The sequence below is a fragment of the Cryptotermes secundus genome, unplaced genomic scaffold (assembly GCF_002891405.2).
Source record: "Cryptotermes secundus unplaced genomic scaffold, Csec_1.0 scaffold617, whole genome shotgun sequence".
NCBI classification, from domain to species: Eukaryota; Metazoa; Arthropoda; class Insecta; order Blattodea; family Kalotermitidae; genus Cryptotermes; species Cryptotermes secundus.
In genome coordinates, this window is record NW_019724592.1 from 6760 (window position 1) to 32788 (window position 26029).

The following is a 26029-nucleotide window of genomic DNA, read 5'->3' on the forward strand; positions in this document are numbered from 1 at the left end:
GATTTTGTATTTTATCCAGCCATATTTCTGAGAGAAAAAAAATTGCACTTTGGGTTCCCGTTGCTGGTATTTTGAAAATGCCTATTTTCAGCCCCGGGTGTTAAAGTTGCAGTCTATACGGGCTCATAAGTTTGCACCAGTCTGTCTTGTCTTGTCTTCTTTTCAAGCTTCTTTTCTCTCTGCTGCACGGGTACCACAGAATTTATTTTTCAAAAGATTTCCGAGTGTCAGTTAATCTTCTTAATTAATTTTGAGGCATATGTCTTGATATCACTTTTGCTGTCTGCCTGTGTATCTCACTTTCGAGATCACTTTTCCTGCCTGGCTGTGTATCTCACCATTAATTTTTATTAGGAGGCTTATGAGATCACCTTTGCTGTCTGTATGTTCCCCCTAATTTCTTGTTTTTCTGTGCGGTCCATTTCATATCAAAGGAAAGTAGGCTATTAATTCTTCGGAAATCTTCTTACTTGTTCATGGCATTATAAAGACTAATATAAAATCAATAGTACTTAGTGTCTCTACACTGTGGTAAGTAAACTGAAATTATGGACTGCTTTGTATCATTTTGGAGCCTACATACCGTATTTACGCATGTATAGGCCGCACATTTTTTGCCAAAAATTCAAGAGGAAAACTGGGGTGCGGCTTATATTCGAAATATTCGAAATCACACTTGATTTTAAAAAAATTATATTCATAATTAGTAATACAAGAAATAATATTCCAAGAAAATTATTTTTTCTATAATTTCTCTCTGAAAATTGTGCTGCGGCCTATACACACACGCGGCCTATACATGCGTAAATACGGTAAATGGGAACCTCTTAAACTATAGCCAGTTACATCTTGAACTATGTTTCCTTTCTAGTCTTTAAGCCAATGTAATGCGATCATTTCAGTGAATATTATATTCTCTCTACTTTACCATGCACTTTAAGCTATTCGAATCCATTATAGAATGGAAGAGACGAAACAAGCAACGAGTTGTGAAATATGAAATGTTATACCTTATTTGAAATATATAAACGATATTTGAATGTTATTCTATTAGAATAATATTTCCAGGTTCCACAAAATTCAACATGTTTTCCACTGGAATTGAGGTTAATTTACCACAGATGTTAAAGCAAATAATTGATATATGAGAAAGGATGACGTCAGAGGTCTCAGAAGAAAACAGCCTCTCGTTTTCGAAAGCGTTCTGAGGTATTTCTTGCATATTTCTCAGAAATATGAAATGGAAATTCTGTACTGCGAAGGCAAAAGGATAGGCACTTCCCTTTGGGCTGAGACAAATACATAAGTAAATGTATTTCTGTTGTTTCGTTAGGAATTTTAACCACAATGTTAATAATACTTTTCACCTTCTTTCCTGTAACATAATATCACGTGTAGTAGTGGCCCTGTACGGGGTTTGGACTGGTGAATATATTTAATAACACCTTAAAAAATGAACTAGTATTTAAAACCAATACAGCGCTATCGTTTATTTACGCAATTTACAGTTCACTGTTTCACTCGCACTAGGATTCACATTCTTCACTAGTCGTATCCTAGTAACGGAATTAAAACAGCTCATTGTGACTAAATCTTCTAATCATGCACAAAGTCTTCACAGGTTGACTACTAATTCTTCTTCAACTACGAACTTCCCGTGACTGTCTCCTATCGACAACTCCGTTGTGCTCCTTTAATTCTCATTCTCGTGCACGGACCAAGCAGCACAGAAAACACAGCCCCCGCTACTGTTGTAGAGGCGCGTTACCATGCAGTTGCCTAGCAGACAGTCTTGGCGCGGACCTAGAGAAAATGTCTGCCTGCATCACCTCTTCTATTCTTGTGTGACGTCGCCGTACACGCGTAAGCTGCGGACGCTACATAGCAACGGCTGTACGCGTCAGGTATCGTGATATCTCCATTGTTGCGTGGAGGCACTCCCTAACAACGGCTGATGTTTACAGAGTCACCTCCCATCGCGGGTCGATACGTCGCAATAATTTATATTTAAAACACAGAGTAAATTTCTGGATTTCATGTGACAGAATAAATAGCGATTGTTTACTTTAATAGCTTAAATATATGTACGTATTCATATTCAAATTGAAGCATAAAATACTTCATATTCGTCTGATTGCGTCTTGTATTTTGGCACAGTTGGTATCGCATTTGAAAATAGATTTAGGACCAGGTGCCCGATAGTTCTGTGTAGACTGATCCAGGGATTCAGACAGGAACGGGGATTCCCCACCAGAACTGATCTATATTTCGCTACGACGTACGTTATCGGATTCAATCATATCCAAATCTATCCGGTAAGCTCAGCTGTATCAGTTACGAGTAAGACACAAACTACCACATCATATCACGAACTGGTTTAACGGACAAGACGAATGGGATCAGCCTGTCCGCATTAATCCATACAATCTACACTGTGGATATGTTTCAAGGCATTTGCTCTACATGTGTAAGGCGGAGTGGAGGTGCAGTAAAACGGATGGCCTAATTGAGCAAATAATTTCTCTTACTCTCAATAAATATGCCGGTTTTTTCGACGTATAATTTGCAAACATCGTGCTCAGTAGACAGAAGTGATAAACATCACTGAAAAATATCTTTATTCGCAAATTAGAAGAAAAAGTATTCTTATGCTTAATATTTTGTGAGACATTTTGTGAACACAGCCGTGAATATGCATATTTAGTTCTTGAGGCGTGACGTTTCACTGTTTGTATAGATATGAGTAGGCTTTCCAATATTTAGGAATGCCCCTCTCCAAACAATCTTCAGCATAAAGGAAGTGAGTCCTCTTACTCTGTAATATTAGATCAGCTATTCATAAACTTCAAGAAAGCCTATGATTCAGTTAGGAGGGAAGTACTGTACAGTATTCTGATAGAGTTTGGGGTTCCCATGAAACTAGTTAGGCTCATTAAAATGTGTTTAAAGGAAACGTACAATAGAGTCCGTGTAGGTAAATATTTGTCTGATAAATTTCCTATCTAGAATGGTCTAAAACAAGGAGATGCTTTATCGCCACTGCTTTTCAACTTGCTTTAGAATATACCATTAGGAAGGGTCAGGAAAACCAAGTGTGACTGAAATTAAACGGGACACATCAGCTGTTGGCCTATGCTGATGATGTGAATCTACTGGGTGATAATGCAGATACCATAAAGAAAAACACACAAACTTTAGTTGGCGCAAGTAAAGAGGTTGGTCTAGAAGTAAATACTGACAAAACTAAGTATATGTTGCTGTCTCATCACCAAAATGCAAGGAAAAATCATGACATAAAGATAGGAAACAGATGTTTTGAAAAGGTGGCACAGTTCAGATATTTGGGAACAATGATAACAGATCAAAACCTGATTCAGGAGAAAATTAAGAGAAGATTGAACTCGGGTAATTCTTGCTACCATTTAGTCCAGAACCTTTTGTCTCCTCGTCTGTTGTTCAAAAAGTTAAAAATTAGAATACAAAAATTTTAATTTTGCCTGTGGTTCTGTATGGATGTGAAACTTGGTCTCTGACATTAAGGGAGGAACATAGACTGAGGGTGTTTGAGAACAGGGTGTTGAGGAGAATATGTGGACCGAAGAGAGATGAAGTGAGAGGTTGGATAAAACTGCATAATGAGGAGCTTCATAACTTGTACTCTTCTCCAAGTATAATTAGAATGTTCAAGTCAAGGACGATGAGGTGGATAGGGCATGTAGCATGAATGGTGGAGAAGAGGAATGCATATAGGATATTGGTGGGAAATCCAGAAGGAAAGAGACGACTAAGAAGACCAAGGTGTAGGTGGGTGGTCAATATTAAAACGGATCTTAGAGAGATAGAATGGGATGGTATTGATTGGATTGATCTGGCTCAGGATAGGGACCAATGGAAGACTCTTGTGAACACGCTAATGAACCTTCGGGTTCCATAAAATGCTGGGAAATTCTTGAGTAGCTGCAGAATTGGCGGCTCCTCCAGAAGAGCTCAGCTCCATGAGTAAGTAAATAAGTAATATTAGATTAAGGCTTCTGTACCCGAAGTTAGAGGCAGTAGGTTTAACCGTGAAGAAGGCAGAAATCTACCTATGCACACGATTGCAAAATATTCAACAAAAAGATGATTTTGAACGGTTATTTTGCTCCAAAATCTGCATATCAGATTGGTCTCAAAGAAGTACAGATACACTTAAATTTTCACAGAGTTTAGGCTCGGTAAATAACACGCACGTAACTGCTGGTCAATGTAACACCGCAAGTCGCTCATCTGTTCTTTAGGGAGATGTCAACTTTTCACTCTGTCAACAATTTTTATTCGTTTCCTACATTTTCAATAAGCGCTCCGTAACGTTTTTGATTCCGACCAATGTTGATGTTACATTTTCAGCAAAATTAATAGAATTATTATTCTCCTGAACTTGGGAGGCCTATCTTGAGGTTTTGCGATGTATCCTTTATCTCCTTTTCCTTCTTTGTGGAGGGGGGGAGGTTGAAAAAAAAATTTTTGAGATAATACCGAAATTTAACACTTCCACTACTTTTCTTTTTCATAATATTTGGGCCAACTGGGCGACGTATTCTCTTCACTAAGAACATGATTTCGAACCCCCGGAAATTTACTCGCGTCCTTTTCGTGACTGCGTTGTCCTGTGTAGGTACAGATCTTGAAGTGGGAGGATCCGCTTTAAATTTTCAATTTATTGATTATAATATTCAGAAGTGGGTCCTGACTTAGAATATGCAAATAGACGGAGGAGTAATTATTGAAGAATAACAAGATACTTATATATTGTGACGTGTCGCGCTAGCTGGACGCTATCTTTATCTATATCTATATCTTTTTCAAATTCGCCAATATTTGCAATACATCATTACACCTCCCAGCACCTTACCATTTTCTTCTGTAGGGGTCTCAAACAAAAAAGACGTAGAGTTCCGTCTTCTGGGATATACAGCCTTGTAGGCCGTTGCAAGTTAACAGACATTTCGGAGGAACATATCTACCCTATCTTCTTACTTACTCATGGAGCTGAGCCCTTCTTGAGGAGCCGCCAATTCTGCAGCTACTCAAGTATTTCCCAGCATTTTATGGAACACGAAGATCCATTACCGTGTTCACAAGACCCCTCCACTGGTACCTATCCTGAGCCAGATCAATCCAATCCATACCATCCCATCCTATCTCTCTAAGATCCATTTAATATTGTCCACCCACCCACGCCTTGGTCTTCCCAGTGGTCTTCTTCCTTCTGACTTTCCCACGAATATCCTATATGCATTCCTCGTCTCCCCCATTCGTGCTACTTGCCCTGCCCACCTCATCCTCCTTGGCTTGATCATTCTAATTATACTTGGAGAAGAGCGCAAGTTATGAAGCTCCTCATTATGCAGTTTTCTCAAACCTCCTGCCACTTCATCTCTCTTCGGTCCAAATACGTATTCTCTTCAACACCCTGTTCTCAAACCCCCTCAGTCTATGTTCCTTCCTTTATGTCAGAGACAAAGTTTCACATCCATACAGAACCACAGGCAAAATTATAGTTTTGTATATTCTAATTTTTATGTTTTTGGACAGCAGACGAAAAGACAAAAGGTTCTGAACTGAATGGTAGCAAGCATTACCAGAGTTCAATCGCCTCTTAATTCCCTCCTGAATCAGGTTTCGATTTCTCCTCCACCTTCAGGAAGAAAAATAAGCATAGCATGTAAGCGTAAAATCAGGTGGCAAGAAGACCAGATATTTTTTTCAGAAACGTCGGTTGACTGTCAACGGACTACATAGAGTTATGTCCCAGAAGATACTACTCTTCATAACAACCGGGGTTGAACCTCAACTCCTACAAAACAGACGTATACAGATAGATACAGGATGCAGCAATCCTGTGCGCGACTTGCACATAAACTCCACTCCATTTTTTATATTTATTCCATATGTAACAATTTTAATAAACAGACACATAAAATACAAACGAGACGAAAATAGGGGCTTATTCATATCATTGGCAGAAAAGTCTCGGAGTTGTTTTTCTGACGAGAGTAAACCGACAATTTTCAAGATCCATCGAGCGTGTTGTGACATGCGCACCTGCTGCTGGGCAACGAGTCGATAAACACATTCCCGCACAAGCATTACGTAGGCTGGGGAACGTGCTGTAAATACAAGAATAGAGGAAGAAGTGTTTTCTATGTGGCTTTCATATAGCCATTGCTAGGCAATGGCTATGTTTTTTAAAATATTACGGCGCATTCCTTAGTCACTTCTATAGTGTACTGTCTCTGTATTGTACTTAAGTTGTCGTGACATTGCTCGAGGTAATATTAGGCATTTGCCTGAAGCGTTACGGGAACATCATAAAGAGACCTGTAAGGCTAATCAACATCCAGGGCTACATCTGACATCTGAACCTGCAGAATGTGAAACAGGAATTTCAAAATTTTTCGTTCGGTAACATCACAAAAATTACGAATTGGGAAATGACAGAATTTAATATGTAACAAATACAAATTTGGTAATTTGTAAAAGATTAGGGCATTTCGGAAATTTCGGATCGTGTCCGAATTCGAACCCCTGCAGTGCACTAATTTACTCGGAGATTATGAAGGGAGTGGAGACAACTTTAAGAAGTAATAAAGAAATGAATTATAGTATTTTGAAACAATATAAAGTGCCAAGCTAAGTTCATGAAAACATTTTGAACCAAAGCACCAGGCTCTTACGTCAAAGAATAATTTAAATTTGATCATCTGGTATACAAATTTTATTGGGCGATTCAGTTGACTTCAGAATTCACATCCATATGATAACTGAATTAGAACTATCAGCAGTAAATTTCTTATATCAACACAACCCAAAACTAAACCTTAGAAGATATTCAGATATTTAAAAAAATAAACCAAAAATATAATTTTCCATGACGGAAACAAATGCCTAAAATTTGTAAACCAAACCAGTAGCCTAATGGACTTTTTGTCGGCTTAGACTTCGATCATGCTCTTACAGATAATCTTTTAATACTGTCAGTGTTAACACAGAGATAAACATTGAAAAAAAACATGAAGATAACTTTTAAAATTACTTTGGGTATCCGTTCATACAAGAATCCCGATAAGCATGACGTAAAATATGAAAAATAACTTAAAATACTGCCACCGCTCACTAACCGCATTTGAACAAAAAAAATCCCTTAAATATTCTGTCCAACTGAAATATAAAACCCGTAAATCGTTACAATCAATATTAATTAATTAATTAACTACAAGTATGAATGACTACTTCTGTTAACCACAGTTTGTTTAGTACATGATACATATAAACCGTACCAGAAAATGTTATTTTATTTTTTATACTGAATGTACAATTGAAAGGTGGTCCAAAGGATTAATGCATTTATTCAGAACAATGAAGCGCACCTGACGCCTCCTTTACTAATGCTCCTCTATGCATCATATTCAGTACAATATAAAATACGATGTTTTCAATTTCAGTGCAGTTTAAATGAACCAATCTCTGCGACAAGTGATATTGTAATATAATAAAATCAATAAATTGTGTATTGCAAAGATTAGTACTCACGGCCAGAGTTCCTGAATGCCTAGAGAATGCAGTACACTTGGCAGAGACGGCAAACTGTGGCACAGAGACAGGTCAATCCGAGGGTAGTACATTGCGAACACAAGACACATCTCCTCGCGTGTCGTCAGGCCACCAAGGGTGATTGTGGTGCGTCCCTCGCTGTTGTATACACACTGGGCTATCAGGTGATCACCCTAAAGAGAAACACAGATCTTTGCCGGACTAAAATTAAACGAGACACATCAGCTGTTGGCCTATGCTGATGATGTGCATCTACTGGGTGATAATGTAGATACCATAAAGAAAAACACAAAACTTTAATTGACGCAAGTAAAGAGGTTGGTCTAGAAGTAAACACAGAGAAAACTAAGTACATGTTGCTGTCTCGTCACCAAAATGCAGGGCAAAATCATGACATAAAGATAGCTAACAGATGTCTTGAAAATGTGGCACAGTTCAGATATTTGGGAACGGCTATAACAGATCGAAACCTGATTCAGGAGGAAATTAAGAGGCGATTGAACTCGGGTAATGCTTACTACCATTCAGTCCAGAACCTTTTGTCTTCTCGTCTGCTGTCCAAAAACATAAAAATTAGAATATACAAAACTATGTTTGCCTGTGGTTCTGTATGGGTGTGAAACTTGGTCTCTGACATTAAGGGAGGAACATAGACTGAGGGTGTTTGAGAACAGGGTGCTGAGGAGAATATTTGTACCGAAGAGAGATGAAGTGACAGGAGGTTGGAGAAAACTGCATAATGAGGAGCTTCATAACTTGTACGACAGTTACAAATACAAAAGTTTTCAGTTTTGAGTGACAGAGTTCTGAGTTCTGAATTCTCGACTTTTGAAGATTTAAAGAGCAGTTAGAAGAATTCATTCAAGTGTAATATTTGGAGTCCTTTAAAGTGCTAGTTCCAGTGTTTTAAGTGTGTTACCAGGAGAGACCAGTTTGAGGGTAAATAAAAAACAAAGCTGTGTTTAAATGTGATTAATGGAGACTGTAACAAAAGTGCCAATAAATCCAATCATCCGAAATAGAACCCGTCATTCTCGTCACGCGTACCCCCCACACGTGACAATATAAAAGTATGAAAATTGTCTTGTAAGCGGCACAGCCGAAATAAACCTATGCTTTTTGGGTCGGCCTGAATTGACGCCAAAGCGTCAGACACAAGACACAAGAGATATTTGAAAATGGGCAAGGAAAATGAAACACATTGCATTCATAAGATTTACAAACAATAATTTTGTTATAAGAAATTAAAATGCGTCTTACGCGTTTGTACTTACCGGATAAACTGTTACAGGTTTCTTCAATCGTCGATAAACCTGGTGGTTATAATCATAATTGTCATCCACGGATACAAATGGAAGTTCTTCCCCACGTCTGAGATGGCGGAGCCGAACTTTGTGACCTGAAGTGTACAAGGAATTATGTCTTTGCATAATCACATTTATTAACACCTTAGCGTCGAGAGTAGGGGAATAGTGAACTGGGTGCAGTGTGCAAGAAAGTGGACATATTCACATATGACTGCTATCCCTGCATTTTTGTTGAAGAACTGATGACCATTACAAATTCAGGTTTTCGGTGTTCTGGCAAGGATTCGAAACTGGCACCTCCCTGAGAGAAATGAGGAGCCATATTTCTGTGAGGGGTGGGGGCGTGGGCTGAATTTATCTGCCTTATTTTGTGAACGGAGTAATGAACTTATGAGTACACGAGGAATTTTTCGACGTGCTTAGCAACAGTCATGTTCTCAAATAGAATTCTGCTTCATGGAGTTAAACATTACGACAATAGTAAAACTATCATACAACGCTTTGAAATTCTTCTATATACTCGCATAAATAATTTAATGTCCTTTCCTTATCAGCTGCAACGAGTTGGCAGGAACGCCGATGGGCGCGCCACTTGATGGCTTGTCGGTTCTCTCGGTATCAGTCATAACAAGTTGGCTGGAATACCGGTGATGGCGTGACTGACTGTTTTCTGTGGACGTTGCCCGGATTTTAGCCTTGGCATATTGCTAGCAATATTTAAAAACTTAATTCCTACCCACCACAAAACATATAACAGTCAGAAAGAATATCCTGCAAATTATGTTTAGGAAAAGAGTTGTTGATTGTTTCGTGAATCACATGAAACATATTAACTCATCCTGCCAGCAAAATTCAGAGTGTTCGAAGTTAAAGCAGGTGGAACCCATAGTCCTCGCTATGATTTATAGGACAGAAACGATATTATTAAGCATGAGCATTCTTATGTCGTACTACACACAAGCAGATAAGCGCCGAAATTTCAACTGAACGATGGCTCTGGTTCAATCCCAGGATAATTCGTGTGGGATTTGTGATGGATAGAGTTGTACTGGGGCAGGTTTTATCCTAGTATGTCGATATTCCCTACAGATTTTCATTCCAACCATTGTTAATGCAGTAGGACATTTGCAGCATGATTGGCACTGACTGTCATCCCGCCCTAAACAAAAATAAAATAAAACCATTAGGGAATATCTTTATACACGCGAGTGGATGATTCCTAAAGCCAGATTTGTTTCATGCTTTTCATGTTTAACTGCTCAACTGTCGATGGCAGAGTGTTCCAAACCTCTTCTTCAAAGGAACTCACTGTAAACAAATGTAGAAAGGTTCAACTTACCGATGAGATGAGTATGCAATATGACTGCAAACACTTTGATACCCCGGTGAGGCACCGTCTGCTGTGTGCAGGCCGATATGCAGTGTCCCTCAGAAACAACCTCCGGCTGCCCGGGAGGGATGATGTGACGCCAGTTAGGATCCATCCCCACAGAGAGCACCCCGGCGTCGTGACGTCGCAATGATTCTGTGTAGTAAACACGTATGCCCGAAGTGTCTCTGATATCGACGTCTTGGGCCGGGTTATTGTAATGCGTCTCCATCATGAAGTATTTGGGCCCCAGGACGGGGTCCAGAGGGTACCCTGCTTCCGGCGGGAAAGTAAAGCCCTGAGAAAAGTAGGAAAGTTTAAAAACTATTGTTAAGGCATAGAATAGAAATTCGAGATTTGAGATTCAGTATCAAGACCTCTGTCTTCTTATATGTGAAGCTCCGTACATTGGTCGGAAGGTTCCACCAAAATGTGTCAGGTCAAGAGAACTGCAATCTTGATGTTATAAAATAACTTATCCCAACAACAGAAAGGATCCGTAGTCTTGTACCTTACCTGTACAACTGCTTCATTGGGCGTGATAGACGGGGGACAAAGGAAGGCTGGAGAAAGGTGCATGAGGAGTGGCTTGAGCGAATATAATTATTTGGCGACCTATAACAAGAAAAATAATTTACAGGCTCGTGGGAAAGGAATGTTGGATAATGGAAGCAAGAAATAAGACAAGAATTACAACTGATTTCTTGAGGCTAATGGCAAAATATTCTTGGATGAACCGAAAAAGAATAAAGTAGCGTCAAAGAGACTAAAAATAGGAACACATATTGCATAAAGTTTCGAAATAAAAACCAGTTAGATTCAGTTTGTTGGCAGAATGCAAAGAAAAGTACTTTCAACAATATTGGGCAACTAAAAACCAAGTAGAAAAATTAAACTTGGAATAGTCTTTCGAATGCACTGTTGGGCTCAGGGAGCAAGGGGTCAAAGATAGTCCAGTTCCCCGAAAGACGGGGGTGGTGATGATAACTAATTTCTAACAATGTTTCTTGACATATTTTCCCCCCCCCCTTGGCACTACAGCCCCAGTGGGCCTAGGCCTACCTCCATGAACTTCTCCGTTCACTTCGGTTTTTCTAGATCTTACACATACGGTAGGACTCCTTGGGCGGGTGATCAGCTCGTCGCAAGGCCTCTACCTGTATACAAACACAGACAACAGCACACACACAAACTATACATCCATGTCCTGAGTGGGATTCGAACCCACGATCCCGGTTTCCGAGCGAGCGACGACAGTACATGCCTTAGACCGCTCGGCTACCGTGGCCGGCAGTGCATAAGAATAATATATAAGAATTCAGTTCGTACCTCACAGGAAACAGATCCGAACCCACGGTCCCGGTCTCCAAGCGAGCGAAGACAGTACATGCCTTAGACCGCTCGGCTACCGTGACCGGCTTCTTGACATATATCTATTAAAATTTACAAAGTATATGGATCAAGAAACCTCGAGGGCCTTCTGAGAAATCATTGGCACAACTAGACATACTACGTAGTATATTTTCAAATAAGTTGCCCAATTCCCTTCCCGATAGATCGTGACTGTGGTGGTGCTGCTGTTGATGATTATTAAAATGGTGTTCAGGTTACTTCTGAATGTAGTGAGGAAACCTTTCCTCCAAACTACGCGAACTACTACGAGAAATTCCTTTATTTGCTTTCAGAGCAGAAAGCTTACTGAATATTCGCTTCACACTCGGCTTGCGTTTTCCGAACTTGTTCCCAGAGAATACAAATATTTCAGCAGGCCTATTTTTATTTGTTAACTGTGATTGAGTTTAAAACCCCATTTCAATAAAATGAAATACCCTGGTCCATTCCTCTATTGATTCCACATGCCTGGGCCTGTCTGTGTGAAGGTAGGTACATGGAAACAGGGAGTCGCTGAAAGGGAAGGTAATCATTCCGGATGTACAGAGGTTCCGGACTCAGCAGAATACTTCAGAGTTTGTGCGTCAACCCATTGAGTGAGAAGACAAGGGAAAGACATTCCATAGAACGAACTGGAACAACTGAGAAGTTCAAAGGCAATAAGACGAAAAAAACTGACGCTTCCTGCAGGAACTAGTGGCTGCTTTCCTCTGTGTCTTCACAGCGATTAACGCTACTGTTTTAGCACTGAAGTTTCACGTACAAATAAAGGTTCGATTTGAATTTTTGCTTATAAGAATTCTGTACGGAAAAGACGAACTATATTGTCACGATGCTGTATATGAATCGGTCTGCGGATCCAGCAATAGGAACATGTCTGACGCATTAATTTGTAAGATGAGTTCGACATTAGCGTCAGTTAATCTAATTGTGGAATGATTTATGGCAATACGTTGCTGAAAAATATGCAGCTTATATCGGAGCACTTCCTTCTTCTACGAGAAAATAACAAAATGGCTGCAATATGAAATATGTATTTAACTTCCGATTTCATTGCCACGACTAATAAAGAATTAATGAAGCTGCGCATGCGTACATCGTACATATGCCTTATGCATGGATTGTTGCTTATAAGCCAACCTCTATAAAGCAGCGATGACGCAGGATCGTGGGTTACGTCACGTAACTTGTATGTCGACTGAACCTGTGTGACACTGTAATTCGTTGCTGTATTGAAAATTTGTTATTTTCTGAATATGGCATTTACATTATAAGATTTGTAGGATCAGTACTGTGTGCAAAAGAGAAGTAGTCTTTAAGTGTTGGCCACGGCATTCTTCTTTTCCGTTGACTTTGAAATACGAGACTGATCTTGAATTTAACTAAATAACACATACATTTTGGATAAACTATGTACAAACAGACGATCGATTACGAACGAGAAAAAGATTGAAGAAAGCAGTCTTTTGGGATTTGGCACCGTGTATAAGTGGTGTTAAATCTTTACATCTTTACTTTTCACAAAGGAGGTTCACTGTTAGTGTGATAAAATCAAGGAAAATAACATAGGCTGGTCTTGTAGCACGCATGGAATATAAAAATTGGACATAATATTATGACTGGAAAACATGAAGGAAGGAAATGCATGGGCGAAGAAGCTGCAGCAGCTATTACTACCACTACCACTACCACTACCACTACCACTACCACTACTACTACTACTACTACTACCACTACTACTATTACTGCCACTACCACCACCACCACTGCTGCTGCTACTACCACAATTTCAAACGACATTATTACTACCACAACAATAACTACTACCACTCGCCACTTCCGCTATTGTTATTGCTGTCAGAACTGCTACATCAACACTACTACTACCACCAAAATAACTACTACTCTTATTCTTACTACTACTACTACTACTACTACTACTACTACTACTACTACTACTACTACTACTACTACTACTACTACTACTACTACTACTACTACTACTACTACTACTACTACTACTACTACTACTACTACTACTACTACTACTACTACTACTACTACTACTACTACTACTACTACTACTACTACTACTACTACTACTACCGCGACCAAAGCCACCATCTTGCAACTTGAGCAGGGGAAGCAGCAATACCTACACTGGCCCCGGCAGCCCAGGCGATGATGACGCTGTTGCAGCTGGAGAAGAGAATGGACGGCATGTTTGGCTGGTAACACAACTGTCCCCTGTCCCGGGCATGAACTCCGAACTCTTCCTCACTGCCCTGACACTCATATACGATAATATTACTGATGTATGCACGCCGATGCGCCTGGAACAGCGGCTCGTACTGGAAAACAGAAGAGTAGAGGGACCCGTTACTGAGCTGCAGTGCGAGTCACTGCCGAGTCTACAGGAAGCACTGGCAAGCAAACAAATACTGAAATATGGGGCCGTCCTGGACATACGGCAATATTTCTGATTAGAGCTTCGTCCAAAGACGAGCCTCCAGACCTAACTCTCATGAGCGAAATTCTTGTTGAGAAGCTGACAGTATCTGTTTTGGGCACGGTTCCTAAATACTGAACGTTCTTATTATGTTCGTAACAGATCTTTTATTCTTCCTTTCCGGAGCCATTTTAATCCACTATATATTAGCATAAGTTTTCGTGTTAATCTCGCATTAACAAGGTCTGTCAGACGGTATTTTCACTTCAGTTTTGTCCATCAAAACTTCAGAATGGACCATGTACAAAACACCGTTCCTCTGTTGCATGCGTATCCGTTTTTTACTTACTGTTGCGCAGAAAAGGTCCTTGTTTACACGCACATCCCGCGATCGTTGCATAGCAACGGCTCTACGCGCTACATTATCTTTTCGATTTTTTGCTCTTTGCCGCAGGTCCTTCTATGTGTTGTTGTGTGTAATCCTGTGAAATACGTGTTAGTGCATGGGGCGAGCCCACCACGGCGTCTGACACACTACCAAGTTACTGGTCACCTTACAATACAAAAGGGACAATATAGAAAATATTGTAACGAAACCACCGAAGGATCTTAAAGGGGATACGCATTGTGGGACGTCAATTTTGTCGTGTAGCACAATAAAGAAATTATGAGCAGAGTGAACTCACATATGGAATGGAATCTGTGTACTTACAAAAGCATAATTTAATGTTAATATGTAAGCGTGAGACTTACCCTAATCATATGATGTTTCCGTCTCATGCGTGGGAGCCTGAATATTTGACACCAGTAGAAATTATCGTCAGGGATAGTCACTGACACCTGAAATTTGAAACAAATTATTATTAATCCTTTAAAATGCACATTGGAAACTATAAGCAGAACCACATCCTGGTTCAACTTTAAAAGTTTAGACATCTTGTCTCAAAGATATTTACATATATTGCAAAAATCTAAGTATAAGCGATGATTTTTTAAAAGGAGACGCATCGTAAATCTCTGTGAAGCATCACCAAAATTGGAGTTATTTATTACTTCTACGGTTTAAAACTGACTCCTTGTTTACTGATCTATCTTGGTGCATTATATAACTGAGGAGCGCTACATTCTTGGGTGTGACACTGAGTAATCTGGTAAAAATTTACCGAAGTTTTGTAGCAACAAGCTGCACCCATCTTCGTGGTGGAAGAATAGACCATAAATGGAAGAAGTGTTATCATTATAAGAAGGGGAAACCCCACAGTCGGTCTATGTGACTAAAGACAAAGGGATAAGATTTTGGGGCCTTCCAAAGGATGTAGTAACAAGTAGGTAGATGGGGAAAATGTCTGTCATTCGTTCTCCTACTTCCTTACCACCGCCTAACAAAGTCCCAACTCTGCAGATGGAGGCAACACTTTCCTCCGAAATTCGGTTGACACATACCGGACTGCACTGTGTCACACCTGAGATGACAGTAGCCCCCATTGTCCTCACCGTGACAACTCCGAGTCTGTTCTTATGAGGGCTAAACAAAATGATTACGACTTGGGTCTTCCGTAGCCTGAAGATAGTCTCACAGTACGAGCACGTCCCTTCTTAAGGGAGATGGTTCCTCTTAAGAGTTTCTCAGTTAATTTAACGGCGCTGTTCAACAGAAGAATTTACATGATGTAACTGGCAGTACATCACAGTTGTGGAATTGTGGTTTATTATACTCTGTGGTTTGATCAGGTGGTTCAGAACTCGCGGAGAAACGCATTGCATCCATTTGAATTATACGATGTCTTAACCCGGAAGCAGCATATAAAATTTCATTTGGCATTGTCCATATTTGACAGCGGTAATGAATAGGACAGAATTTCTAAAGCACTGTATATGTCTCCAGTTGGGTTGCAAGAACATCTAAAGTATGGGAGATTCGAATTGGAAACAACTGGAAATCACAGAATACTGGGAAATTCTAGGTAATACAGGATATTCTAGGTAATAGAGGACACAATGTTTTGGAAACTGGATCTGTTTCCGTCTTCAGATGAGAAAGGAAGACACCTACTCAGTTGAGCCCCTTAGAACGAGATAATCTCAATCATTGATCCAGTGAAGACGGAAAAAGATGCAGTTTCCGAAACGTCGTTTCCTCTATTACCCAGAATTCCAGACGATGGACAAAGTCCAAAAACCCAGTAATTCTGTGTGTCATCCACCATCGTCAGAAGCCTTTAGAATCCACAGGCAATCAATTCGATTTCTTTGATTCTGGTCCGTCACACTAACAATATTAAAAAAGATTAATTCATTTGGGCAGAGGAAACAGAAGGTACACGAGCCAATTTCGTTTAAAAACTTCAACATTTTTAAACATACTAACTGTAATAAATATTTTAATTTGTTGGTACAAGCAGCTGTAGTTGTGAAAAGACATTAGTTTAGTACACTGTATTATGATGACATTGTATGTACATATTAATATTCAACAAAACATATTTTAATAATGGTTTATTATTGCATTGATATCCTTCTTGAAGTTGGTCTATAGGACCGAAACACGTAAAGGATAAAAGATTAATAAGAAAACCCATCAGTCACACTGGAAGGAATTAATTAACCTTTTGTAACATTGGAAATCAAGTTCAGAGTGTCGTCACTACAAGGATTTGATCACTAAAACAGAAATAAAGCAGCTGGAGCGTGAACCTCAGTGTCTTGATTTGTTGTTACTTAGAAAGCGTAATAACCTCACGTCCATATTAAAAAAAGATGTCTCCTCGCATTGCCTTCGAGGGATGTTTTACAGAACTGTGTGTATAATACAGTTTTCTTGGTTTCACGCTGACAGTGCCTAAGCCAGGCAGTTCTTCAGATGCAAACAGTCGCTCAGCTAGTCAAGAAAGTCCCTTGGGAACTAAACGTTTTTTTTAATCGTGTTCACGAAAGTCCGCCACTCCCGTCTGTTCTGACCTAGTTTTATCCAGTCCACAACCTCACACCCTGTTACTTGAAGATGAGTGTAAACGCGGAACCTATCCTTCAATCTATGTCAAACAATCTGTTCCCTCAAGACTTTCCTTCTAAAATCCTGCAATATGAATGTCTCATTTTTCCCTATATTCTCCGACCATATTATTCCTTCGGATTTGATTATACAAGCAAAATTTTGTGAAGATAATACTGTATGAACTTTTGTTCTGCTTCCATTTCATTGCTCTCTCTTACAAGGGAATGGTCCGGTAAAATGGATACAGTGTGATGAAGTGTTGGTGCTGATAGCCCAACAATACCCCGTTGAAATTTCGACGTCGTTTATGTTAATACATCTTCATTCAACAATCACATTTCCTTCTTATTCATGTTGTTCTCTTCAGTGATACACTCTATGACAACGAGACAAGAGAATGAGGGATGCTGGAACAACACAGGTATATTACTGAAGGCCTAGGTTACAGGAATGGATTAACCTCTGGCACTGTTGTCAGGTCACAGAAATGTGGCACTCATATATCGACATACGCTACCACGTCACAATTGTCTTCAACATCGTAACGTCAACACTTCGTAAATAACTCTACATGTGACACGTGGCGTGTGGAAGTGTGCAGAATGACGCAAGTCCTTGGACGTGGAATCACATAAAGTCAGCCATTCAGTGGTTGTGTAGTAGCGAAGCGAATGGTTAAAATATTCGTGTAAAGTGGACAAGCTGCTCACGGTAGCCGAGCGGTCTAAGGCATGTACTGTCTTCGCTCGCTTGGAAACCGGGCTCGTGGGTTCGGATCTGGTTCCTGTGAGGTACGCACTGAATTCTTATATATTATTCTTAGACACTGCCGGTCACAGTAGCCGAGCGGTCTAAGGCATGTACTGTCTTCGCTCGCTCGGAAACCAGGAAACCACAGAAAGAGAAAGTGGACCTACCGACAATGTCAGAAGATGTCGCCTCATTTCTGCCTAAATCTAGTGCTGTATTCTTAACTTTGGAAGACTAAGGGTTGAGGGAGAGGTAAGAGGGGAAGAAACAGCAGTACATTAGAAGGACCCAGGTTTGACCAGCTCTTCCGTTCCATAATGACAGTATAAGACTGAAGACGTTAGACTGAAAAGAACTAGTGGCTTCTCAATGAATTGCACCATTAGGAAGTATATGTTGGTGGAGTCAACAGTTGAAACGCGGACGCTTGTGTCAGAAGCACGCAGAAGGGTCAGACGAAGAAGAAGGAACAAAAGTTGAGGGAGGCAGGAGATTGTGAAAGACACTGCATTTTTACAGGAGAATATTTGATAGAAAATTTTCTGCCCGGGTTCCCAAGCTTTGTCCTCTCATTCGTTCCGGTAAAGGTAGATTACAGTAAGGGTAAGGCTTTCATGAAGTGAATAAGGTAAACAGGAAGGAAGTGTATTGTTTTCTGGTTATAAATTTAAGTAAATAAGATTAGGAGGATATTTACTGCGTTACGTTGTAATTTTGATATTACGACTGGGAGGGGGGGACTACAAGGCAGCATTTTTGCATCAGCAGAGGGAGGGTTGCATATGAAGCTTCCAGTGTAGTGTCGAGTTTGAATCCTGTTTCATGCAGTTACTTAGTTAGCGACAATAAAAGGAACGCTTTCGTGCGTCAAGAAACAAGGCTTGGCTTTAACGTCTAATATTTAGGAGGTGTTTGGTTCGAAGCTCAGCTAGGTAACAACTATTATAACTGAGGTTTGTCATGATTTTCTTTAGTCTGTCCAGGCATATACCTGCATTGTGCCACAATTACCAGATGACTATTCTTTCAATTTTTTTCCTAATTCGTCATTAACCAGTCATCTAATTTTGGAGCCTTTGTAGGTTTGACATATTTTGTCTCAAAATAATGCACAAAAACAGAAATCGCCAAGTTGGTCGGGCCGCTGGTGGAAATATTTGTTATTTTGTACAGAAGGGCGATACGGTTTCTCCGTATGTTTATCCACTGAAATGTTTGATTATGTAATTTCAAACGTTAATTCAGAAAAATATATTACTACTGCTGTCCAAAGGGACAAATTTACAGCTAATAGTGAAAGACAGTATCATTATGAAAGGAGGCGGGCTGACGGGTACAGACGTCTTAGCATGATATAACAAAGTCTCAGTAGCTACCCGGATATTATGCTGTTATCTACGTGTTCACTTACACTTTTGGCTTCTTAAGTTTATTTTTATGTTCTGTTCCTCTGGTTCCTGAACGTTTTATTAATGATAGCCCTACTGTTGACTGATTGAAGCACATACAAAGCCCTAACACACTTCTCACTCTGAGGAGTCATACGTCGTGAAGTTCTGGGCTTGTCACTTTCTCCTCTACAGTGGGGTTTATTTACTTAAGTATAATACTGCCATTTTGTTAAACTTACCAAGTACATAATAACTCGAATGACTGGGTAACATTGTTTAAACTTGAAACTCAAGTCCTTACAATAACTGTGGAAGAGGTTTACAGGTGGCGGCAAACTTTAGACATTTCAGAACAGAGGGAATAGAGACCACCAAAGGCACGGGTGTTATTGCAGAGCTGGCGGGCGGGCCGGGCCTTAAGACAAATAGTCCCGTAATTCGTTACACTCTGGAAATACCAGTCATATTCCAACACTGCCTAATCTCTGAACAGTTTGAAGCAACAGAGAGAGAGACAGAGATTCTATTGAAAAAGGGGGGGGGGGGTGTAAGAGCCACTGCACTTTTTATGGGGGGATCTAATTGAAAATTTTCAGTACTGAAAGTTCCCAAATAGTCGAGGATAATTCTTCTGTTAAAGGAGAGTTGAGGTAAATCGCTGGGAAATGAGGAAGGTAAAGCGGTAGGATGGGAACAGTTTTGATGTTATACAGTATAGGAAAGGAGTTAATCAATGTATTCACAGTGTTAGGGCAATATTCTCGTATTAGTATTGGCAAATATTCATTAGGCCGGTCACAGTAGCCGAGCGGTCTAAGGCATGTACTGTCTTCGCTCGCTTGGAAACCGGGACCGTGGGTTCGGATCTGTTTCCTGTGAGGTACGAACTGAATTCTTATATATTATTCTTATACACTGCCGGTCACAGTAGCCGAGCGGTCTAAGGCATGTACTGTCTTCGTTCGCTCGGAAACCGGGATCGTGGGTTCGAATTCCACTCAGGGCATGGATGTTTAGTTTGTGTATGTGCGTTTTTCTGTGTTTGTGTACAGGTAGAGGCCTTGCGACGAGCTGATCACCCGCCCAAGGAGTCCTACCGAATGTGTAAGATCTAGAAAAACCGAAGCGAACGGAGAAATTCATGGAAGTAGGTCTAGGCCCAATGGGGCTGTAGTGCTAAGGGGGAAAAAAAAAGATTCATTAGGACGGAATTTGGCGTTAACATTGAGAAGGCTGTATGAGGAGACAGTTTAACGTTCGATTGTTGGTATAAATTCAGAATAAATTTCATATAAATAATATTGTCATGTGTATTAGCGATAATAGACGGGTTTTTTTAATTCGCTTAGTGGGGGGTCGAGTCCAACTGGGTCAACTCAGGGCGGCCACTGATTAGCCTACTGTGGCCTGCCTCGGGTGATTATGATGATAGGGAATTTGGTGGGATGAAGATTGGCAGGGGAAACCGAAGTACTCGGAGAAAACCCGCCTCTGCGCCACTTTGTCCACCACAAATCCCACTTGTCCAGACCAGGGATCTAACCCTGGCCGCCGCGGTAGGAAGCCAGCGACTAACTGCTTGAGCTATTGCGCGGTCCATCAAACGGAGCTTGGATTGAAACTAGATTCATTAACCACATAGAAATTGTAATTACAAATAATTGTTACCCTCAACTGCTTGTACCTTTCTTTGTCTTCAAGATAAATCTTCGGCACGGACTCCACAGAAATACCGTCTTCTGTTGCCAAGGATTTTTGTTCATTGATCCGTTACCTAGCAATGGATATATACGAGCCACATAGAAACACCTCTTGCTACATTGGTTCTATTAGAGCTTGCGCGTATTTCGGGCGTTGCCTAGAATTGGGTCTACATGTCACGTTATTCAGAAATTCATTTCCTACATTGTAGACAAGGAACTGCTTTACCCGTTTAAAAAGGCCAGATACGTGTACTTAGCGCTGTTTAGAACCTAATCAGGGCTTGTTTTGAGGGAAACAGGGAACTCTGTAAGAGAAAGAGTTTTGTTATAAATTATGAAACGGATGAGCCATAGTGGCTGCTGTTTTTTGAAGAGTTAATCGAAGATGAAGCTGAAGACGTGTATTATGGGCCGCAATATAGCTACACGCGTATTTAACCTTCGAACTAGACGGAAGTGAACTGTTAGCTTCACGCACTGATCTCTTCGCGCTTGGGGAGATAATTCCGAATAAGGGGCATGCTGAGCTACGGATATGCTCCTGACGCTATGGAGAAGAGAAACATTTTTGTCGATACTCGGAAACGAAGTCAATTCGGCCATCTCTCAGCCTAATGACTTTAACAAGAGCGATACCTTGACTTGCCAATCATAAATAATACAACTTTCATTTAATCGGATGTTAGGTAAAATAAGAAAAATGTTTTCTCCTACTAATTCTCATTCCACCACTTGGTCTCTGACATTAAGGGAGGAACACAGACTGAGGGTGTTTGAGAACAGGGTGTTGAGGAGAATATTTGGACCGAAGAGAGATGAAGTGACAGGAGGTTGGAGAAAACTGCACAATGAGGAGCTTCATAACTTGTACTCTTCTCCAGGTGTAATTAGAATGATCAAGTCAAGGAGGATGAGGTGGACAGGGCATGTAGCACGAATAAGGGAGAAGAGGAATGCATATAGGATATTGATGGGAAAGCCAGAAGGAAAGAGACCACAGGGAAGACCAAGGCGTAGGTGGATGGACAATATTAAAATGGATCTTAGAGAGATACGATGGTATGATATGGACTGGACTGATCTGGCCCAGGATAGGGACCAGTAGAGGGCTCTTGTGAATACGGAAATGAACCTCCGGTTTCCATAAAATGCTGGGAAATTCTTGAGTAGCTTAGAATTGGCGGCTCCTTAAGAAGGGCTCAGCTCCATAAGTGAGTTAGTAAGTAATCCTCATTCCACCAACTGCTTCAAATTTAATAAATTTTCCTGTTATCGTAACTGTACACTTTCAACACTTGATAATATATATATATATAAGGCTCTACTGCAGTAAATAGTTAAGGTAACCCTGGTCTGGGATTGGACGCCGTGGAGCCTTACACAACGCCTTGTTTCATAAATTCGTAAACTGAAGAATCAAAGATTTTTTTAATAATATCTGTTATTTCGATTAGGCAGTTTAGAGTACAAACATCTGTTGGGGCATGTATGGCGTGAGTGTTGCCAAATAGCTTCTCTATTCTGAAACAAAGCAATGCAAACTACAAACTTCTACGTCGAAGGTAGGCAACAAAGGAGAACATATCAGAATTAAGGGCAGAAATAATTGTTCACAGGTCGTAATGTGGGAACGGGGGTTCCTGCATTCAGGACAGACCAATAAACGTACGGTATGCACTCAATGGACAGTAATGTCCACAGCGACTGGCTCTGACATTAATGTAGAAGTTGAGAAACCTAAACTTGCTTGTAAGGTCACGGGGTCAGAAGGAATAACACAAAAGGAGTTACAGATTATTAATACGCTAACACAAATTTCGTTGAAATTTCAATGGGAAATTTTTTAATCACCATTTAACGCAACATATAGGCTATCAATTTTGAAATTCTTTAAAAGAAAAACACATCTACATTCAGTGATATAGTAAACTTACAGAACAATAAGCACTAAGTGCTGAAGGTCTCTAGATTTCGCCAAGGAGGAAATGCAGCACTGATTTCGTCTTAACTTCGAATACGTAACTATAGCACAGCCAGCATGAATCATTCTTTCAGGATGACGATACACGTGAATTGACCAATCAGAGTCCAATGTTGTGCATATCAAAATATAAATACGCTTTACAGCAATTGATAATCTTGCGTCTCCTTTTGGTACGTCATGAACAACAAATCTGTTTTTTTTTTGTTTACATAATTTACCCTTACAATTTTGATGACTGCAGCTACATTTATTCCTAGTTCATCCGTTATGTTGGCAGTGCTCCTCAGATGGGGTGTCCAAACTTAGTATTTTTTTTTTGCTAGTGAGGTGGGACTAAGTCCCTTGTACTGCGGCCACTTCTGGCCTACTGTACCAGCCCCAGATGATAGGTGAGGATGATTGTGGAGCAATTGGTGGAATGAAGATTGGCAGGGGAAACCGAAGTACTCGGAGAAAACCTGCCCCAGCTCCACTTTGTCCACCACAAATCCCACTTGACCCGGGCCCCCGCGGTGGGAAGCCAGCGACTAACCGCTTGAGCTAGCGCTGCCTAAACTTAGCTTTAGTAAGAAAAGATTTAATCTACAAAATAATTATTTAATAAGAGTTATTAACAACAATAAAAATAAACAAAATAAATATAACTTAAACCGTTACTTTAAAAGTTCAGATATGCATAAGAATGTATGCGCTTGACCACCTTCGTCGGTCCAGGCTAAACACCAAAGAACTAAAAAAATATATCATAAGTTAGCTCCACAGAGCAGTCTATTTACCCCAGACCTAGAAAATGGCCGAACTCATGTAACATTGTGAGACAACCCAAATCGCTATGTTACTTTATTATCTGTTCGTGCAAAAACACTAAATGAGGCAGCAGTGAACCCAAACAAAGCCCTCTAAAGGAAAAAAGGGTTTATGTACTCTTGCAACTTGACCTCAACAGCCGAATTCATGGGTACAAACACAATTTAGGAACCCCAGCCTGAACAGAATTCAGTGACCTACATTTGGTCAAAACTTCACTCGGTCAATTTCGAAAAAGTGCTGTTTACGTTTCCACGCTGTCATACAAATGCAGGGTTAGGTTTGCAATACTAAATACGGGACAAAGCCCGGAAATATGTCGGTGCCATAGCTCAAGCGGTTAGTCGCTGGCTTCCCACAGCGGCGGCCAGGGTTCGATCCCGGATCTGGTCAAGTGGGATTTGTAATGGACAAATTGGCGCTGGGGCGGGGTTTCTCCGAGGAATTCGGTTTCCCCTGCCAATCTTCATTCCACCAAATTCTCCATCATCATAATCACCCGGGGTAGGCTACAATAGGCCAATCAGTGGCCGCCGTGCCGAGTGGACCCAGCTGGACTCCACCCCCCACTAAGCGAATTAAAAAAAAATACCGGAAATCAAATAGCATTAAGGAATATTTTCCTATGCTGTACGTACTTGAATATAATTTTTATGGAACGTGTCGCTGTGTATTTTGGTAGACATCCCGCAAAAGTGTAATCTTCATAGAAGCGAGAGTGAGGTCCTGAAATCTCACATTTGTATTTGATGCTTATGTTCACATTGCGAATGCAGCTAACAGGGAAAGTGGACTGAACTGAAAGGGGATGCCCTAAGCTTCCAGAGAATTACGACTAACGTAAAGTTATCCTCGTGCCCAAACACGTAACCATGAAGACCTCCACAGAGAATAGTTGCAGTAGGGAAAGAGCCCCAGGCACAGGGAAGGGCTGAGCATCAGAGACGTACTGTACTGGCCGAAGAGAATCCAGAGCCTCGAATCACAGCCGCTTTAACAAATCTCTTGGACAGCTTCGAAGTGTTTTGACTGTTTACAGATAAACCACCATTCAGAATAATTACATCCACAGTTTCTGAAAGCCAATTTTAGAAACATTCTGCAAGAACATCAACTCCACTACCCAACAACATTTAAGGCTCTCTACTGTCCCCACAATATGTGTATAAGTGTCTTACGATAATTTCTCTAAAGATTAGTTCCGGTTAGCCGATGTACTGGGGACGCAGTAGGTTTTCTGTCAGGTAGGATCTAATAATTTGATGATGTTTTAATTAATTTAAGTTCCAAATTGCGTCTGTGTGCTCCTCATGCAGCTCCCCGAACAATTCACAAAAATTATACGAGTACATTTATTTCCTAAAGGCAACCATATTACTTTGAAAATGCGCGCATTTCGACATTAATTCAAGAAATTTAATTTCCAGGACCCGAGTCTCAGCCCACAGCTGATAAAAATTCTAGCATCATTCTCATACGAACCTTACCAGAGCGACTAGCGGGTGAAGCCCCGGAGTCCTCTAACAGAATGATGTTCTTTCTCTGTCATTCTTGAAATGTCCCGCATTTTTCCCATGACTTTCGCCTATTCTTCTACTTTCTATATATATCTTTCTCTCTTTCAGGCTTGAAAAGCGTTAACATATTTCTTTTTTTCAGTTCGGTGAAAACTTTGGTAAGGATATCAGTCTTGATATATGTTCAAGCTGTTAAAATTATACCAGCGAAATGCTTGAAGTAAAACGGAAATTGGGATATTAAAAGTAAAAAGTAAAGCTATCCCTGTAACCGGCAGTGAAGGCCCATACGGCTGTGAGACGTCGAGGCTCCCACATTATCTAGACAATCGGCTCAAAGATGGCGGTAAGGTTGTCAGCCTTACGCGCCGGCCGCGCTTTACTCCCCAGGAAAATGATTTATTAATTCCTTGTATTCATTTCTGTTAGAGGCTGAGTCAACACCAGGGCCATAGTGCGACTGGAAGGATTAGGTCAACTGAAAAAAAAATGCAATGACCTAATCGGGACTTGAACCCGCGATCTTCCGGCTTGTAGCATAGTTTCTCAACCAACTACAATTAATCCAGAAATAATATTTATTACATGTCACTCAGTTCCTGAGAAATTCGTTCCTTAAATAAAAATAAGTACCAATTTTCATTTCATGCATCCTGTTGTGTTAATATACACCATCTTTATTAACCGTCACTACACAACAAATATCAAGGTCAGTGTCCAGCTACGGCTCTGTACTAATAAGTACTAATCGAATCTGAACTGCAATTATTTA

At 40.4% G+C, this 26029-nt stretch overlaps 1 protein-coding gene across 1 annotated transcript in view; it reads right to left on the reverse strand.

The window, feature by feature from the left end:
• The window catches only part of LOC111862382 (MOXD1 homolog 2), a 165911-nt gene that overhangs the window by 4773 nt on the left and 135109 nt on the right, over positions 1 to 26029 (reverse strand). The window contains exons 5-9 of the mRNA XM_023847712.2: positions 14864 to 14950; positions 13821 to 14012; positions 10240 to 10567; positions 8868 to 8992; positions 7573 to 7766 (exon numbers count right to left, since the gene is read on the reverse strand). Of these exons, the coding sequence (XP_023703480.2) occupies positions 7573 to 7766; positions 8868 to 8992; positions 10240 to 10567; positions 13821 to 14012; positions 14864 to 14950 (926 nt within the window). The remainder of the gene's footprint in view (positions 1 to 7572; positions 7767 to 8867; positions 8993 to 10239; positions 10568 to 13820; positions 14013 to 14863; positions 14951 to 26029) is intronic.